Source organism: Nuphar pumila, chromosome 15, assembly GCF_984573655.1.
Source record: "Nuphar pumila chromosome 15, dmNupPumi1.hap1.1, whole genome shotgun sequence".
NCBI classification, from domain to species: Eukaryota; Viridiplantae; Streptophyta; class Magnoliopsida; order Nymphaeales; family Nymphaeaceae; genus Nuphar; species Nuphar pumila.
In genome coordinates, this window is record NC_143263.1 from 83,387,777 (window position 1) to 83,407,351 (window position 19,575).

Genomic DNA, 19,575 nt, shown 5'->3' on the forward strand with positions numbered 1-19,575 from the left:
CCCATACTCTTTGTTGATCGGGCATGCAGGGAGAAAAGCTCCCTGCCTCTGTCGTTGCCTGCCGTTTGCAACCAGCAAGGCCCTGTCAAGAGGCCTTTTTGTTCCAGCAGGCAGGGGACCTAGGGCGCCCTGCTGCTTTTCTGCATAGAGCTGAGATCCCTGCGTGCAGGGTCTAATACCATTGTTGGTATTATCAGACCCCTCTTGTTTTGAATCATGCCATGCTGACACCTTTACGACTCGCATGTTGCACAGTGGAGCCAGCTCGCTCTTCGTAGCTTAAGCACATGCTTACCTACGTCGCAGGCATACGAGGACCCACAACCCCTTAAGGTAAGAGATTCTTGTGTAAAAGGACAATGAATGAACGAATGCTAAGATAAGACAATATAATTAAAAATGGAAAGAAAGAGGCAATTATACGTGTATATGTATAAAAATATATACGTATATCTTTTAACTCAAGGACGCGGTTTCACAATCCTTGTCCTTTTTACTTTCCTTGCACTTTCCTTTTTTGTTGCCGCCGCGCTATATGTGTTCAGGCTTTTAATTCCTGTCTTTATAGTTTATGTCTTTTAATTCAAAGGCGTTGTTTCGTGATCCTTGTCCTCTTTACTTTTCTATACTTTACTTTTCTGCTGCCCCAAGCTTTATGTGCCATGACTTTTTATTTTCTTGTTTTTACTTTGCTGTCGTGCTATATGTGCCCAGGCTTTTGTTTTGCAATTACTTTCTGTTGCTTCGAGCTTTATGCATCACGGCCTTTACGTTTTGTCTTTTTTAATTTTTGCACTTTCTTTTCTATTGCTCTGTACTTTATAAGCTAAGGCTTTCCATTTTGTATGCTTTTTTATCTTACATATTACTTGCTTGCATGTTTGGTTAGCTGAGGTACGGTTTCATACCTCATGCCCTATCTTGGGTATATCACTTGCTTACGTGTTTGATTGGCCGATGTATGGTTTTGTACCTCGTGCATTGCTTTTAGTATTCACATATTTGCTCAATTGTTTAGTTGAAGTACAATTTTGTACTTTGTGTACTGCTTCTGAGGTTTTGCGCCCGACACGTAGTCTTGCACTTTGGGGATCGATCATACTTTATCGTCGTACTGTAATGTGCACACATTTGTTCTTTGTTAGCTTGCACTCACTCAGTGCAGCTTCAAGCATATTTCAACCTGTTCATTTATTTTAAAAGACATGATGCACACCTATGCACTTGGTTCTCCAAAAAGGATGAGTTTTAGGCATAAACCTATTTTCGAAATGTATAGTTTTGTAAAGCAGATTTTGAAAGCCTTTTGCATGATAGTGGCGGGATTTATCAAATGAATGTATTCGGAAAAAGTGTTTTACAACTTCAGTTTGTCTATTCGATGCAATTCAGATAACCCTGTTTAAGGGCATGTGCATGGGATGAGCGAAGGTTCTACTAAAGAACCTACGTCATCTCCAAACCATTGCTACATCACCTCTGTTGCGAGACCTAGTTATTGGGTTTTTTGGCCAAACTAAGATAGTTGACTTTTTTTCTTTCTTCGCGAGATGATTGCTGATGGGTTTCTTCTGAGAAATTCATGCCCCTCTCCTCATAGTCGTACCCTTAGTCGTGTATGATATGTTTGAACTACGATGAGTAGGATGAGAGGTCTGTAGTAACCTCGAGGTGTGTTTTGACACTTTTTGTTAATCATGTAATTTCAATGTTCACCTAACAAGCAAGAGGCTCATGACAGTCTAAAGGACTTGAGCATGCCAAGTTTGAACTTGAATGGTTACACCATATCTTATCAAAAAAGCATTATTGTGGGGATTTTTTTTTTTGAGAAATCCATGCCTCTCATCGTAGGTACACTTTTGAACATTTACATTGCGTACTACGATGAGTAGGATAAGAGGTCCATGTTAAACTCGAACGTGCATTGACACGTGTTTGATATCACAAAATGGTGATGTTGTTACCCTCACTATGAGTTGACCCCTCTCATCGCAATTGTACTTTTGAACAGGTACATTGCGTACTGCGGTGAGTAGGATGAGAGGTTTGTGGTTGCCTCAAACATGCATTAGCACATATAATTCACTAAATGGAGACTATGCACCCTCACAGGTAAGATACTCGAGCGGGCATAATAGACCCGAGCATGTAGAATGAGGCGACGATTAAGAAACCTTCATCGTGCCTGTTTGGAATGGTTCATCAAGAGAGATGATGGATGGTACAAAACTCTGATGGACAAATCATTAATAGCTATTTCGGGCAAATGACTCAGCTGCTCCAGTCATCAGAGTTAGGGAAAATACTATAAAGATAGTCTTCATGCCACTTCTGCAGAAGTTTGGATGCATCCACGGGCCATGAATGCCTTTGGGGATTTACTCTCTTGGTTACTGGTCGTCCTTTTTGGAGCAGACTCAGTCAGTCATCCAGGGTATCATAATATACATAGCATAATAAATCCCTAGATCGATCTCGGTTGTTTCTATGTTTCTTATCTTGTGTGTACCCACAACAACCAGCTAATAATCAAAACAAAATATAAACTATTCACATTGTCGAGATATGCGTGCTGTGACGTGAATTGCTTGTTTGCTCTGTAGTTCAGCGTATACCACTCATTGAACTATGCATGCCTGTTGTGGTGCTGCTCTAGTTGGTTGAGCTGCTTACACAGTTTCTTGCTAGTAATAACTAGCTGCTCGTATTAGTTGAATGCTTATGATAATAACATTACGTTAGTTGCAGTATAATAGCACGTGACTTGCTTTACTACTTGGTGAAACTATTCGTGCTTGTTGTATTATAACACTTGTTGGCTTGCATCTCTTATAATGATTGTGACTGCTTACAGCTCGTAATCTATGAACTGTTTATATCTTATGATGAATGTGATTCCATACAACTCGTAATCTACGAAGTGTCTACAACTAGAACCAATGTAGTTGCTTGCCTTACAAGCTGCCTATATCTTGTAGTTAATATATAACTGTTGTCGTGTGATTGCTTAACCATGTGTAACTTATAAACTGCTTGTTGTGCAATAACTTGCAATTTATGATTGATATAGTTATTTGTCGGTGAACTGAAGAATTCAGTGGTAATTGCATGCATTGTGAGCTCTATTATGAATGCCTATGCTTATTCAGTTACCCTGCTTGCTATGCTTAACTGCTTGGTGGAGTTAGTTACTCTCTGCCTATTGAATCAGTTGAATTGTTATAAATGCTTATTTTGCTTGTTCAACACTTTGTTCCTTACTGCTCTTGTATTTAGCTATTTGCTTTACTAGAGTTTTGCTTGCCATACTCGGCAACATGTATGGTTAGCTCTGTTCTGTTTTTACTGTTTAGTTTAATAATTATCTTGCTTATTGCAGTATTTGTTCTTTCTTGTATTTTGCACCCCTACTAGTTTTTTGCAAAACTGACCAATTTCATGGGCAGGTGGTGAACATGCTGATACAACTTGCGATGGCACGATGATGTGATGAGATCAAAATGAGACCTTTTTCTTAACGTTTCGCTTCTGAGGATATTTTGGTAAAATATGATATATAATTTTTTTAAAAGCCTCTCTTTTGAATTAAACTTTGAATTATTAAAATTGTGTTACCAAAATTCTGTTTCTTCTTTTTATTTCAATAAATATATTTGAAATTACAAATCAGTTTGTAAAGGAAAGTTAGCGCTGTAATGCGGCCAATGTCGAGGGACTTTCTAGTTCAAACATGATTTTCCGTTGAACCTCTATTTTAAACTTTGATAAATGATTGATTTCAAAGCTTTCAACCATTTTTATAAAATGTTTCAAGTCTAGGATTTTGGGGTGTTACATAAATAAAACTCCATAACTTTCATGTTTTGAGTAAGAATTAAAAATCTTTTTAGGGTTCTTGTTTTTTAGTTCTAAAATCGGAAAAGAAACATGCTTTGCCAAATAATATGTAGTTTTAGGTGATGTTTTGATCTAAAAAATGAAAGATTTCAAAAAAATACATAAAAGAACAAAGAAATTAGACAAAAATATCTTTTTAACTATACTTGATTTGTTGGAAAACGAAGAAGGGGTGTTGAGATACAATTCTGACAATATTCTTAAAACTTGAAGAAGTTTGCAAAAAAGAAATTTGCATAAAATATGTGTGGACTTGAGAAAGTTCGCATAAAATGTGTGAACTTTCTCAAGTTAGCATAAACTATATGTAAACTTAAAAAAGTTTGCATAAAAATATATGCTAATTTGAGAAAGTTCGCATAAATTATGTGGACTTTATCAAGTCTTCATATATTTTATTCGGACTTCTTTTAGTTTTAAAAATATTGATGGAGTTGTATCTTAGCATTTCTTTATTGTTTTTTAGCAAATTAGGGGTCGTTGAAAATGTATTTTTGTTTATTTTTTTGTTTTTTCAGAATTCTTTATTTTTTGAGTTGAAATGTCATATGAAATTACTCATTATTCGGTTGTTTAAGTCTGCAAAGCATGTTTCTATTTCAGTTTTGAAATTCAGAAACGAAAACCCTTAAAGAGTTTTCGGTTGTGATTCAAAAAATAAAAGTTATAAGGTTGTATATTAGCTTTCCAATGATTGTAAAATGCAAGTTTCTAACGTTGAATCAAAGAGATAGTGAGAACAAAGATTGTTATGCAAAAAATAGTCAAATATTTGAGAGAAAGTTAGTATATATATATATATATATATATATATATATATATATATATATATATAAATCACATGTATGAAAGGTAAAAAAGGGTAAAAAAGATTATTTTAAATTAAGATATTTGTGAACACAAGTTACCAAAATAAGGATCTCAAATAGTATGAGCAATGGGTCTTACATGTAAGGGTCCTTTACCCATGACTCAAAATTTCTTTGCCACACAAAATGAGAAGCAAAAATATTTTGATAAAGATGTTTCTCGGTCATATCATCCTCACTCTTGAAGTCATGAGCGGTAGCAATACCAAACCAAATATGATGAGTAGTGGGTCCTCAGCTAATCTTTGGCTAAACCTTGAAAATCTTAATGCTACCTTCAAAGAATATAAAAAATTATAAATTTTTTAAGAAAATGTAATAAATTTTTCATGATCATTTTTAATTTTTTCAATCATGTCATTTTTACACTAGTGAGCCAGTGAGTGAAGTGGTTTTCGCTGGTTATAAATATATAAACAAAGTGCGAGTCACATCACGCATTTATGACACATACAAGGATGGGGTGAGTCCTTACCAATCAAACATAATCAATAATGGTTTTAGCTCAACGATTCTGTTATGGCCTTTACGGGCTTACTGTCACCACTACGTCAAACCGAGTCTGAACCACTCTCACCCACTTATAAGGGTACCGTGTGTCGAATCAAAAGCTGGCATGGACCGCCCACTAGGGCATTACTCATGCGGTAGAGGCGACTTGTGAGTGCCACCAAGTTAACGTGATGTCAGAAGATCAAAACCCCTCAGGTGGCATCCCTCCGTGGGCAGGAGAGACCCCTATGGTTTTACCAACTGGAGGAGGTTTTTCCATAGGATTGTCCAAAAAAACAAAGGGAACTGCCATGGACAGAACACCACGTTAGTGATCTTATTTTTCTGCACTTTTTGCCGTGGTATGTATTTTACTACAAACGCGGATCAGGATTTCAGGACACACAGCGTATCATACGCCTTATCTTAAGCAAATCCTGACCATTGATATCAAAGCCCACATAGTGCCACGTGTCAATGCAGTTGTGGGCTTTGTATTGCTGGAAATTTCAATGGGTAAGTGCCAGGGGTGTCAATGGGTCAGGTTTGGTTTAGACCCAGGTAAAATAAGACAGAGCATCGATTTTTGGGTATGAACCCGGGTCTAATCGGACTAATCATAAGAAAAACCATACCCAGACCCGATAAGAATTAAATGAACCAGACTCGGGCCATACCTGGTAAACTAATATTTTTTATCATTTTTACATTGAAAATTTGCAGGTCTTAATCACAACTCGGGTCGGGCCCGAGTCTGGTATAAAATTTCACAAACTATATTTGGATTCATGTATTAATTGGACCTTTGGGTCTGGACCCAGGTCTTAGTTAGTCTTCTTATTTATCATCATACCCAGACCCTATAGGGTTTGATATGGGTCGGGTACGGATAAACTCGACTCGTTGACACCCCTAGTAAGTGCTATATACGAAATCTTTTGAGTAATATTACAGCAAATTATACAGAAGAGCAAAAGCACTGGAGCTTGCGAAACATATGCGAATGGACGGGTTAGGTTGGATCTCCTATCCAAAACCAACACACTCTACTAGGATTTGGATCTTAAAACAGAAAAACCTGAATGCGATATAAATAGGGAAGTAAACGGTTCACATTCGGAACAGATGTGCCCAATACCAGATTCGGCTGATCGGATGTTGGCTAAATGGATCAAACTCAGTTTTGGATTCAGATGCTGAAAGTCTCGTATCATATCCATTTTTTTTCACATGTAATCATATTCAGATATCCATCAAATCCAAATATTTGTGGGATTCAGTAGCAAAAGCCAAAACCATAACCGTATCTGATTATAATCGGATATTGTTTTGGCTTACCGAATGGAGCCAAAATTCGGTCGGATATCCGATAAAATCCGATCCATTGACGTCCTTGACTCTGGGCTTGAACGGATTGGGTTCTTTTGTACCAAGTCCAGAACATAACCCGACCCATTTGTGTTTTTAGTTTAGCTAAGCAACGGATGAGCGACAGGTGGTAGCAGAGAGAGAGAGAGAGAGAGAGAGAGAGAGAGAGAGAGTGAGCTGGTTTGGGTTCGTTTTGGTTGGGGGGAATGGCTTCTTCATCGATCCCACTTCCTCCCTCGTTCCCCATCACCACTTCATCTCCGACTGCCAATCACCCTCATCCTGTGGCTGCCTCACTCTCCTTCAACTTCAAAACCAAACTCACTCACCCCACCGTCTCAGTTTGCTCCAGTACTCTCTCTCTCTCTCTCTCTTTCTGTTACACGCTTACATTCGTTTTAATGGTGGTGTTTGGGGTAGGGGGCAAGAATGAGGTGGAGTTCGATCGGAGGATTCGGTTTCTGGAAGAGTACGGGCTCGACCCTTCTGATTTTGTCGACGAGTCGTACTCCGTCACCTCCAAGGTACGTTTTGCTCGACGTGTTTCCCTTCTATCGTTTTCTTTTTTAACGGTGGACTGCTCTCGTCCCGAATTCTGGAGATTGGCTGAGAAAAGAGTTCTCGTTCCCTATCTGTTGGTTGGTATTGCAGAAGATGGGGGGGAGCAGAAAAGGAAGGAGAGATGAAGAGGAGAAGGCGGGGAAAGGGAAAAGGGGGGCACGGCCGCCGGAGGAGCCCGAACCTCTCAGGACCACTCATAAGCTGCTCCAAGTATGCTCACCATTCTTCCTTTTTCTGTTATTTCCTTTTCTGTCTTCTCTTCAAATTGACCAACTACACTTTTGATACTGATAATAGTTGTGAGTTTCTCGTATTTAGGAGCTTTGCATAGGAACTGCATTTTGTTTTTGGAACTTTTAGTTTGATGACGATGATACACTTGCTGAGAGGCATGATACCCATGTCGAGTGATACATCACAAGTTTGCTATTTTAATTTAATACAGAAAATCACTGTTAAATGGGCACTTTCAAACATTTCCTTTATCTTAATTTTTATGTTTTTTGCCATCATAGAGGCACATCTGCATGTAGGCATGTATGAATGCGCTGAATAGACGTTGATTTTGATGACTCATGCATTGGATTTCTTTCTTAGTAGGATTCTTTTATTGCCTCAAATGCACGAATCATGGATCACGTCTAGACACAAGACAGACAGATTTATATTGGCTTCAAGAGACACATGCACACACATATTTATTTTTTGGCTTGAAAATATACATAATGCACACACAAACATATATCTAGAATTCCCTGTTAATAAAAAACTTTCATCCTCGTACAGTGTAGAAAATGAAGCTTTTAACTGAATCGCATATGTAGATGTAGGAAGACAAGAATTGACTGTAATGGTCACATGTTGAAAAACGGATCAAGAAATGAAACCATCTCAAATTTTTAGTGACTGGCTCAGGTGCTAAACCGGCTAAAGTAGTGATAAAAAACATACATCAATGTCAAATTAATGAAGTTGAAGGAAATTTACTATCAAGTCGTCACTTTATTGTATGTTTGAGCATCATTGTTGTGTTCTTGCACAGAGGAGTTTTTCATTTATTCTGTAATCTGTATTTTTTTGTCACGCTTATTCTGTAAGCTATTGCATTTATTGGATGTGCAAAGCTGTAATATTATAACTAGTGAAGTTGAATAGGATTTTCTACGAAGTTGTCAAGTATTCATGTATGTGCACCAGTGTTCTGTTGTTCTTGCACACAAGAATATTTCATTTATTGTGCTTTTTTTTTCTCATATATTCTGTAAGCATAATATTTATTGGATGTGTGGAAAGCTGTAAAATCTTTCATCTATATATGTACAGTTGAAGTATTTAAATATTTTTGTATTTAACTTTTTCTTTAATAAAACTCTGATCTTGAGTTTGATTACTATTTTTTCAGCTTATATTCTTCTTGACTGGTTTTATGTGTACACTTTATGGGAGTACTTTCCGATAAGAAAAACCACCTCTAAAGATACAATCTCCAAAGATCAGTTTGTATGACAACAAAAGAACAATTGGAAATAGAAACACTTGAATTAAAATGCAAAATAAAGATTTTACCAAGAATACAATCATCAGAAGAAAACTCTTCAACCGTATCATTAGAATGGAGTTTCTTAAAGGAATAGAGTAACAAAATTTAGCAGGCCTAGGATGTCCTTGTTAAATTGTATTACGAATCCTTGTAATCCTATATATTTTACATATATAAAGGATAATATATATATATATATATATATATATATATATATATATATATATATATATATATATATATGATATTTATATATATGCATTATCTATTTATATATGTAAAATATATATTTCCTTATTTTAGGCATAGGGGTAGTTTAGTCATTTCCACTGTTTTATGCACATTCAATTTATGAATGTGATTGTAATTATTTTTATTCTTTCTTTTCTTTTATTTTTTATTTTCCTTTTAATTAGTACCTAAAAGGTACCTTGGGGGGCCCACTCAAATAGACGTTGGGCCCCTTCAACGGTCACATTTGTGACCGTTGGAGGGGCTCCAACGTCTATGAGTGGAGCCCCTCCAAGGCTCCTTTTGTGTTGTTATAAATAGGGGTTCTCCCCTTTGTATTTCTTAAGGCTTTGAGTCAAAGCCCATGTGTTATTCAATAAAGCTTTTATTCTTTTATGCCTTCATGCATTTGTGAGATGTGAGTTGTGCTTTTGTGCACAAGTGTTCTAAGAGTGCTTATTGTGCATGTGTGCACGCGCTTGTCATCAAGAATATTAAGGTCTTGATATTAGTATCTTGTTAAAGATACTTTTACATGGTATTAGAGCTCGTTTGGGAAAAAAAAATCGTGTGGATTCTCCCTCTTTCCGGTGCCTTGAAAAGCGTTCTCTCAAATTTTTGGAGATTGGAGTGAATCCTCTTGTTCGTCCAATATTTTAGAAGATTCCTCTATTAAGAAAGATCTAAAAATCCTTTGTGGTACATATTCTTTTTCATCATCTCTCCTCTCTAATGGGTGAAAAAGACTCCCATTTCTCTCTCGGCTTTAAACTCAATAGGTCCAACTATCATGTTTGGGCCGGAAACATAAAGGCTCATATCAACGGAAAAGGGCTTTGAGGCTATGTTCAAGGCTCGATTTTTGAACCAGAGCCAAAGATAACCTTGATGGAAGAAGGAAAAATAAAAATCCTTGAAGGCGAAGAAGGTGCCAAGGCTCTTGATGACTACACAAAAAAGCATGAAGAATGAGAAATGAGGAATTTTAAAATCCTCTCATGGATTTTTTCATTCGTAAAAATGAGGATTAACGCCAATATTATCAAGTTTAAGAAGGCTTCTCAAGCATGAGAGTATCTTGAGAAGATCTACACCTCTAAGGACTTGTCTCATAAGTATTACCTCAAAAAATGGGCGCTAACTCTTCATCAAGGAGAAATGACTATAAGAGAGTATTTTGCCGAACTCTCTTCTATTTGGGGCGAGCTTGCTATGCTCGAATCCAAGTGGAGTGGAGAAGCCATAGTGTTGCGTCATAAACAATTGGAAGAAGATAAATTTTTTAATTTTTTAAATGGGCTTAGGCCCGAATTCGAACAAATCCGGTCTTCTCTTTTATCTGCCTTCACTTCCCCCTCTCTTGAAGATGTAATTACTAAACTTAGTGGGGAAGAAACTCATATGGGTATAAGCAAAAACAACCAAGTGTTCTTGCTACACCGTCCAACAACGAAGAAAATGAGGGTGCTAATGCCGTCTCAAGACCGGGGAGTAACTTAAGGACCTACAAGCCTCCTCACTTTAAGAATCAAAACTCAAATGGTCAAGGAGGGAATAAGGATTATAGCAAGATTTTGTGCCACTTTTGTAAGGAACCGGGGCACATCAAGCCTATTTGCCCAAAGTGGAAAAAGTTACTAGCCATGGCTACTACATCCCAACCTCAAAAGGAAGAGTGCTCATCATCTTCAAATAGAGCTCTCTCGTTGCAACAAATCGTGGATGCACTTCAACCTCTTCTAAAAGGGGCTATTTCCGAAGCCGCGATGTCAAGCTCTTCTCCTTCCGATAAGACCTTTTGGCTTTTGGATTCGGGTGCTTCCTTTCACATGACCCCAAGTTTTAGTTTTTTTTTTGAATATTCTAAAAATCTCTTTCCTTCCTTCGTTTCAACTGCGGATGGAACATCCCTTAAAGTTAAAGGAATAAGAAATTTTGAAAAACAAAGGTTCTTTATTTCAAAAATTAGATTTATACCCAAATTAAACTTAAATTTGATTTCCGTTTCTCAACTCTCGGATTATGGGTGTGATATAAAGTTTTTATCTAACAAATGTTGGATACAGGATCGCCAGTCCGAGAGATTGATTGGGGAAGGCTCTAGGAAGGGCAATCTATACTATGTCGATACCCTTCAAATTCCAAAATACCCATTTTGTAATGTTGTCTAACAAAAGGATATTAATGTGTGGTACAAGAGACTTGAACACCAAAATATTGTAAAAATTTCGCATTTACCTTTTGTTAAAAGTCTATCTAAAAGTGATTTCACTTGTAACGACTGTATATTTGGGAAAATGAAAAAATTGCCTTTTTGTCAAAGATCTATGTTTACAACAAGACCCTTTGAAATTGTCCATTCGGATGTATGGGGACCGACACCCGTTTTATCAAAATGAGGCTTCACATATTATGTCATTTTTGTTGACAACTTCACGAGATATTGTCAGATTTATTTTCTTAAACACAAATATGAAGTTTTTTCAACCTTTAAAACCTATCACATGATGATTAAAAATCAATTTAATAGGAATCTAAAAATTTCTAGAACCGACTCTGGTGGAGAATACCTTTCAAGTGAATTCCAAAATTATCTTGAAAGTCATGGTATTCTTCACCAAAGATCATGTCCAAAAACTCAACAACAAAATGGATTAGTCGAAAGGAAGCATAAACATATAATAGAGACAACTCGAACTTTACTTGTTTCTCAAAACATCCCAAAAGGTTTTTGGGCTGAACAACTTTAGCATCTGTCTACCTGATAAATCGGCTACCTTCTAAAAATTTGAACAATATCTCGCCTTTTGAAAAATTATATGCCAAAGAATTCGACTATAGTCGGTTGAGAATTTTTCGGTTGTAAATGTTTCATTCTTACTGACAAGAACGAAAAACTTTCACCTAAAGCTATTGGCTGCGCTTTTCTCGGATATTCCGAAACCCAAAAAGGGTTTCGTTGTTATGATATTAAGAATGATAAGCTATATGTCTTCAGAAATTTGAGTTTTCTGGAAAATGTTAATGGTTTTGAAAGGAGTGAACCCGTTGAAGAAAATATGGATTACTCATTTTTATTTGAAATGTTAGCACATGATGAAGATAGTGATGACGATGTCATTCATAATGAAGTCATTGATAAAGAAAATGGTTCATCTCATCCCCCTATCTCCCAACATAGTAATGAAGAAGCATCGAGAGATCCCATAACATATACTCATAGAGATAGAAACAATTTTAGGAGTGCAATTAAAAAATACAGTGAACCTAATAGTTCCAATTCAACAAATACTGAAAACCTACGTAGGACTGAGAGAAGTAGAAAGATGCCTTCTAGGTTTATTTCATATGATTCCTTTACCCCTAAACATAGAGCCTGCCTTAGCGCCATTCATTCATATATAGAACCCAGAAACTTCGAAGAAGCTAGAAAAAATCATGAATGGCTAAAAGCAATGGAATGTGAGCTTTCAACTCTCAACAGGGCTAAGACTTGGGAGTTCTAAGATCTTCCTAAGGTTAAGAAAACAATGGGATGTAGATGGGTTTTTAAAGTTAAAACTAAGAGCGATGTATCTCTCGAGAGATACAAGGCTCGATTAGTAGCAAAGGGATATAGTCAAGAGTACGTGATTGACTATGAAGAAACTTTTGCCCCTGTGGCCCGAATGGTCACTGTCCGATGTCTCATCACCATTGTCTCAATTAACAAATGGAACAACTATCAAATGGATGTTAAAAATGCTTTCTTAAACGGTGATATCCCTTTGCTCGATTAGTAGCAAATGAATATAGTCAAGAATACAAGATTGCCTATGAAGAAACATTTGCCCCAGTGGCCCGAATGGTCACTGTCTGATGTCTCATCACCATTGCCTCAATTAACAAATGGAACAACTATCAAATGAATGTTAAAAACGCTTTCTTAAACGGTGATCTGAATGAAGAGGTATATATGGAGGCTCCACCAGGAATGAAGACTCTCGGAGGAAAAGTGCTTCGTCTTCGGAAAACACTTTATGGTTTAAAACAAGCCCCCAAGGCTTGGTATGATAGATTTAACTCCGTAATGTTAGAAAATGGTTTTTATCATGTTTCACTGACACTGCCTTATTTGTTAGAAAAACTAATGCAGAGATTGTCATTCTGCTTTTATATGTGGATGATATGCTTATAATCAGAAGTGATTCTAAGGGGGTTAAAAGCATAAAAACAATTTTGAAGGATAAATTTGAAATGTCTGATTTGGGATTTCTATCGTATTTTTTGGGTATTGAAGTTGCTTATTTTCATAGAGGGTATTTTTTATCTCAAACTAAGCTTGCCTCTGAGATTATTGACAGGTCATGTATTACGAATGATAAGGTTTATGAAACTCCTGCTATAGTAGGAGCCAAAATAAAGATTGATGATGGTATTCCTCTCTTCGATCCCACCCCCTACAGACAGCTTGTGGGATCATTAATGTATCTGAATATTACTAGACCAGATATCTCTCATGTAGTTAATACTGCAAGTCAGTTTCAGCATGCACCAACATCTGTCCACATGAGTGCCATCTTGCGGGTCGTAAGATACATAAATGGCACACTAAATAAGAGAGTATTCTTGTCATTTTCTTCTGAATTAAAGTTAATTGCTTATACTGACTCTGATTGGGGAGGTGACCCAAATAACCGTCACTCACGACTGTTTTTTGTGTGTTTTTAGGAGACTCACTGATCTCATGAAAATGTAAGAAGCATAAAAAAGTGTCTCTATCCTCAACAGAAGCCGAATATCGTGCCATGACAACTACCACCATGAAAATTGTATGAATTCATCAGCTATTAGAAGACATGGGGATCACAATAGAAGGTCCCACCAAACTATGCTGTGATAACAAGAGTGCAATATACATTGTCAAAAATCATATTTTTCATGAGCGGACTAAACACATTGAGATGGCCTGTCACTATGTTCGAGAAGCGTATCTAAAAGGAGTTATAGATCTTTCATATGTAACTTCAGAATATCAGTTGGCAGATTTCTTCACCAAAACTTTGTGTGCTTCACGATTCAATTTCCTCCTTGGCAAACTTTCGATCATATCCTACCCTAAGTTTGAGGGGGGGGGGAGTGTTAAATTGTATTACGAATCCTTGTAATCCTATATATTTTACATATATAAAGGATAATACATATATATATATATGTATTATCTATTTGTATATGTAAAATATATATTTCCTTATTTTAGTCATAGGGGTAGTTTAGTCATTTCTACTGTTTTACGCACATTCAATTTACGAATGTGATTGCAATTATTTTTATTTTCCTTTTAATCAGTACCTAAAAGGTACCTTGGGGACCCCACTCAAATAGACGTTGGGCCCCTCCAACGGTCACATTTGTGACCGTTGGAGGGGCTCCAACTGTTATTCAATAAAGCTTTTATTCTTTTATGCCTTGGTGCGTTTGTGAGATTTAATGAGTTGTGCTTTTGTGCACAAGTGTTCTAAGAGTGCTTATTGTGTATGTGTGCACGTGCTTGTCATCAAGAATATTAAGGTCTTGATATTAGTATCTTGTTAAAGATACTTTTATAGTCCTAACCTTAAGGACAATTATGTAATTTATCATGTTTTATAATATAAAAGGCTAGACGTCACCCGAGGCAAGGTAAGACATCCCTTCAGTTTTCCAGATCTCTTTCTCCCTTTTCTTTCTCTCTTGTCTGCAGGTTGTGCAAGAAACATATTCGAGAGGGCGTCTTCACAGTTTCCTCCAAAAGGTGGTGGTTGAGAAGTGGTTCTTAGTGATGCACGTGGTCTAGCTGCAGCAGAAACAGAATCCACAAAGCATACTTTTCTACCTGTCATGGTCATGGTCTTTAATCTAGTTTCCTTGAGACTGAGCTTTGTCAACACCTCATGAATATTACAAAATTTTCTGAAACCTCGGGTCAGAATAGAAAAACTGATGGCAGTAGACAAATGATGAAATATTTAGAATATTCTGGCTAGTTGGTGTACCCCTGTGACATAGATCAATGGATAGTGTATGTTATTTGCCATCTCATGAGCTCAAATAATCTATCACTAGCAAATGCTATGTCACACAGACTCTTCACCTAGCATGCGTATCTTGTGTCGACACGACTGGAAGTTTTTCACCTGTATAGAGAAAATAGAGAGAGAAAGAGAGAGAGAGAGACGAAGAAGAAACCCAAGGCCTTTTTCAGCTGTTACGATTTCTATTTTCTCATACTTAGAATTGTGACCTAAAAGGTGTTTTATAATCTTTCTTCAAGCTTACTCAACCAACTCGTCTCTGAAAAGTTGAATACCTCAAATTTCTTGATTTGGAAGAGACAAATTATTCCTTTTATAAGGAGTCAAGGTCTCTTAGGTCACCTGGATGAAACCACTCTTGTTCCACCAAAATTTGTCCCGAGAGAAGAGAAAGATGATCAAGGGGCGAGTTCGATCGTGTATGTCAAAAATGTAGAATTTCTCAATTGGGAAATGAAAAATCAATCAGTTGTCTCGTACATCACCTCAACCTTGTCTCAAGAAGTTCTAGTTGCCATTCTCGACAATTATACAACACTACAACTCTGGGAGCGACTCGTTCAGACGTATTCGCAGGTTTCTCAAGCAAGGATGATTTTCCTTAAAAGGAAATTTCAGTTGTTAAGAAAAAAATCCATGACCATCATGGAATATTTGAACAAGATAAAGACCATCACAGATCAACTTGCAGTTATAGGATGTGCCGTAAGTGACAAAGACATGGTGCAACAAACTCTGAGTGGATTGGGATCTGACTACAATATGATAGTCACTTCACTATTGTGCCTTCTTGCTCTTCCTTCATTCGATGCGTTACGGGCGAAATTGATTCAGTATGAAATGACTCTGAAGGGATTCTCTAAAGAAACTCACATCCATACAAATTCTCAAGAAGTTTTTGCCACAGGAGTGACTTATGGTAGAGGAGGAGGAGGAGGAGGACAAGGGCGAAGTGGATACGGAGGGCGTGGTTGGCACAATCCAAAGAATATCAAGGCGAATTGTTGGCACAATCCAAAGAATAAAGGAAATGGCCCACAGACAGAAACGAAAAGAAAGTTCACAAATACCAGAGATAGTGGAGAGATCAAAGATCTACTAATATCTGCCTTGTCAGAGTTGAAATTGAAGCAGAGTGATGAAGGCACTTGGTTTGTTGACTCAGGAGCAGCGACTCATGTGACAGGTGATGTAGGTAAGATTTCTAATCATATTCTTTATTTTGGAAAAAGTAAGATTGTTACTGGAGATGGATCCCACCATCCTGTTTCTCATGTTGGAAAAACTGTCATTCCTATGTCACATTCCACTCTTACTCTTTTTGACGTTCTTCATGCTTCTGACATTAAGAAAAACATCGTCTCTGTCTTCAAGCTTATTGATGATAATAACGCTTCAGTTGAATTTACTTCCTTCTCTGTGCAGGTCAATGACCTACGCACGAGGGAAACATTCGCTGAAGGAAAAAGACAAGGCAATATGTATGTCTTTGAAGAAGCTCCATGTCATGCTGTCCGCCCTGCTCATCTGAATTCGAAGCCTTCGTTAGAGTCATGTTCATCTTCTTCTGCCAGTGTTTTTAGTATTTCTGAATGTAATAAGCCGTTCTAATGGCATAGTCGGTTAGGACATTGTGGGAGTCATTTCATTGAGAAACTTGTCTCTAATAATCTCATTCCAAACGAAAGTCTCAATGGGAATGAGAGCAGTCATAAATGTTCCAGTTGTCTTTCATGTAAGAGTCATGTATTGCCTTTCCATTCCATTAATACGAGAGCTTCAAAACCTTTTGAGATTATTTGTTCTGATGTATGGGGACCCACCCCAATTGTCTCTGGATCTGGGAGCAGATACTATCTAATCTTTGTTGATAGTTATTCTCGATACACTTGGATATATTTCATAAAAAATAAGTCAGAAGTCTTCTCTTTGTTTCAAAATTTTCTTTCCTTGGTCAAAAATCAATTTTCTGAGTATATTCAATTTTTCCAATGTGATGGAGGTGGGGAATTCTCATCCCGTGATTTTGTTTATTTTCTTCGAAATAATGGAATAGGAAGAAGAGTGTCCTGCCCCTACACCCTTCAACAAAATGTGATTGCTGAACGAAAACATAGACATATTGTTGAAAGTGCCATGAGTATGCTTCATGACAGTAATCTCCCTATCAACCTATGGACAAAAGCCTTTCATTCTGCCGTGCATGTGATAAATAGACTGCCCATGGTTGTTCTGGAAAATAAGTCTCCTTATCACTGTCTTTTTGGAGCTCATCCTAATTATCATGATTTGCGTGTCTTTGGTTGTGTTTGCTATGTGCATATTGATCAGTCTCTGAGAAACAAGTTTCAGGACAAAGCGCAGAAATGTAGGTTTGTGGGATATGCAGACGACTACAAAGGATATAGGTGTTATGATCCCACCAACAAACGTATCAGAATCTTAAGAAATGTTGTCTTTGATGAACAAAATTTTGATGACGGAGCTGATGCAACGAATATGCCAACTGAAGTTTACTATCCTTGGTTGAGTTCAGAACTTTTTGTTGACTCCAATGAAGCATGCTCCTCAGATTGCGTGCAGCAAGAATAATAGAGTTTTGAAGACACTGGGACGTCGGGATCACAGAATACAGAAGTACCTGGCAGATACAAAGGCATTGTCTATTCTAGACAGAGACCGACAACATCAAGCCATTCAGATCATGTCTCAGACGGCAATCCGACTTCTTCTCATACTCTTGAGGTCAGAAAATCAAACCGCATACGACATCTCATTGACAGGTGGGTTAGATATAACAACTTCTCATTGGATTTTCAACTCTTCTTAACTGCTCTCAATAAGGAAGATGAGCCCACCATGTAATACCAGGCAACCACTTCTACCAAGTGGGTAGAAGCCATGAATGATGAAATGCAAGCCTTGCATGAATGTGGAACCTGAGAAGTTGTTCCCAGACCACCTGACAAAAATGTTGTCGGATGTAAATGGGTCTACAAAATAAAGTACAAGCCAGATGGAACCATTGAACGATACAAGGTAAGACTTGTGGCAAAAGAATTCACTCAAGAAGCAGGGCAAGACTATGATGAGACCTTCAGTCCGGTTGTAAGAATGGGAACAATCCAAATTATTATTTCCCTGGCTGTTGAACATGGATGGAAGTTGAGTCAGCTTGATGTGAAAAATGCATTCTTACATGGGGACTTAAAGGAGGAAGTATACATGGAGCAACCCCTTGGGTATCAAGAACAAAATTGTAAAACTCATGTGTGCAAGTTAAAAAGAGCTATCTATGGTCTGAAGCAAGCATCACACTCATGATTTGATAGCTTCTCGCTAGAGATTCAGAAACATGGATTTTCACGTTCCATGCTGGACCACTCATTATTTATTTTTAGAAGTCAGACTGTGAGCACTCTGTTATTAATTTATGTCAATGATATTGTCATCACAGGAAACTCTGCGACCCACATCCAAGAAATAAAAGACTTACTAGGTCAGAGGTTCAAAATGAAAGATCTTGGAGTTCTACGTTATTTTCTTGGCGTAGAAGTTGATAACCAGGCTCATGGCTTGACACTCACTCAGTACAAGTACACCGTAGACGTTCTCAGCAAGGCAGACATGTAAGACTGCAAACCTTTGGGAACTTCGAGTGTGCTTCATAAAAAACTTAGCGCTCAGGATGGAGATTTGTGTGATGACCCCACCAGGTATCGAAGCATAATAGGAATGTTACAGTACCTCACATTCACCAGACCTGATATTGTTTATTCAGTCAATCAAGTGTCTAAATTTATGCATGCGTCACGTACTGGACATATGAAAGCGGTCAAGAGGATCCTTAGATATTTGAAAGGGACTATTGGGGATGTATTAATATATTCACCACAGTCATATGACAAAGATGAGCACAGACTCACTGCATATTGTGATGCAGACTGGGCAGGAGATCCTGATGAATGAAGATCTACATATGGATATTGCGTCTTCATCGGAAAAAATTTAGTCTCTTGGAGCAGTAGAAAACAAAAGGCCATCGCTAGATCAAGCACTGAGGCTGAGTATAGATCTATGGCTGCTGCTACTGCCGAAGTCACATGGATCAGGCATCTACTAACCGAAGTAGGAGAAAAGATTTCCCACACTACTTTGCTATGTGACAACCAAAGTGCTATTAACATGTCATTCAATCCAATACATCATAGTCGTGCCAAACACATTGAGATCGATCAACACTTTGTGAGACAAAAGGTTGAAGAAAAAGAGATTGAGCCTGAGTTCGTCAATACTGAAAGACAAGTTGCAGATCTATTTACCAAAGGATTGTTTTTGGATGCTTAAAGGGAAGTTGTTCATGGTCCAAAACCATGATCAACTTGAGGGGGCGTGAAAAAAGGTGAAAAGGATCCGACCCGATCCACGTCGATCCATGGATTGTGTACAGCCATGTAACATATCCATACTTATATATTGTAACCCACTTAGACTGTCGGGTCTGGATACACCAGACCTGGATCCATATCACTGTGTTGCAACATTATAAAAACACAATGAT

At 37.5% G+C, this 19,575-nt stretch overlaps 1 protein-coding gene across 1 annotated transcript in view; it reads left to right on the top strand.

Moving 5' to 3' along the window:
• Positions 1-6,755: 6,755 nt before the first annotated feature.
• The window catches only part of LOC149815811 (methyltransferase), a 107,266-nt gene continuing 94,446 nt past the window's right edge, over positions 6,756-19,575 (top strand). Inside the window, exons 1-3 of the mRNA XM_089989904.1 lie at positions 6,756-6,980; positions 7,050-7,153; positions 7,281-7,400. Coding sequence (XP_089846030.1) covers positions 6,836-6,980; positions 7,050-7,153; positions 7,281-7,400 — 369 coding nt within the window. The 5' untranslated portion in view covers positions 6,756-6,835. The remainder of the gene's footprint in view (positions 6,981-7,049; positions 7,154-7,280; positions 7,401-19,575) is intronic.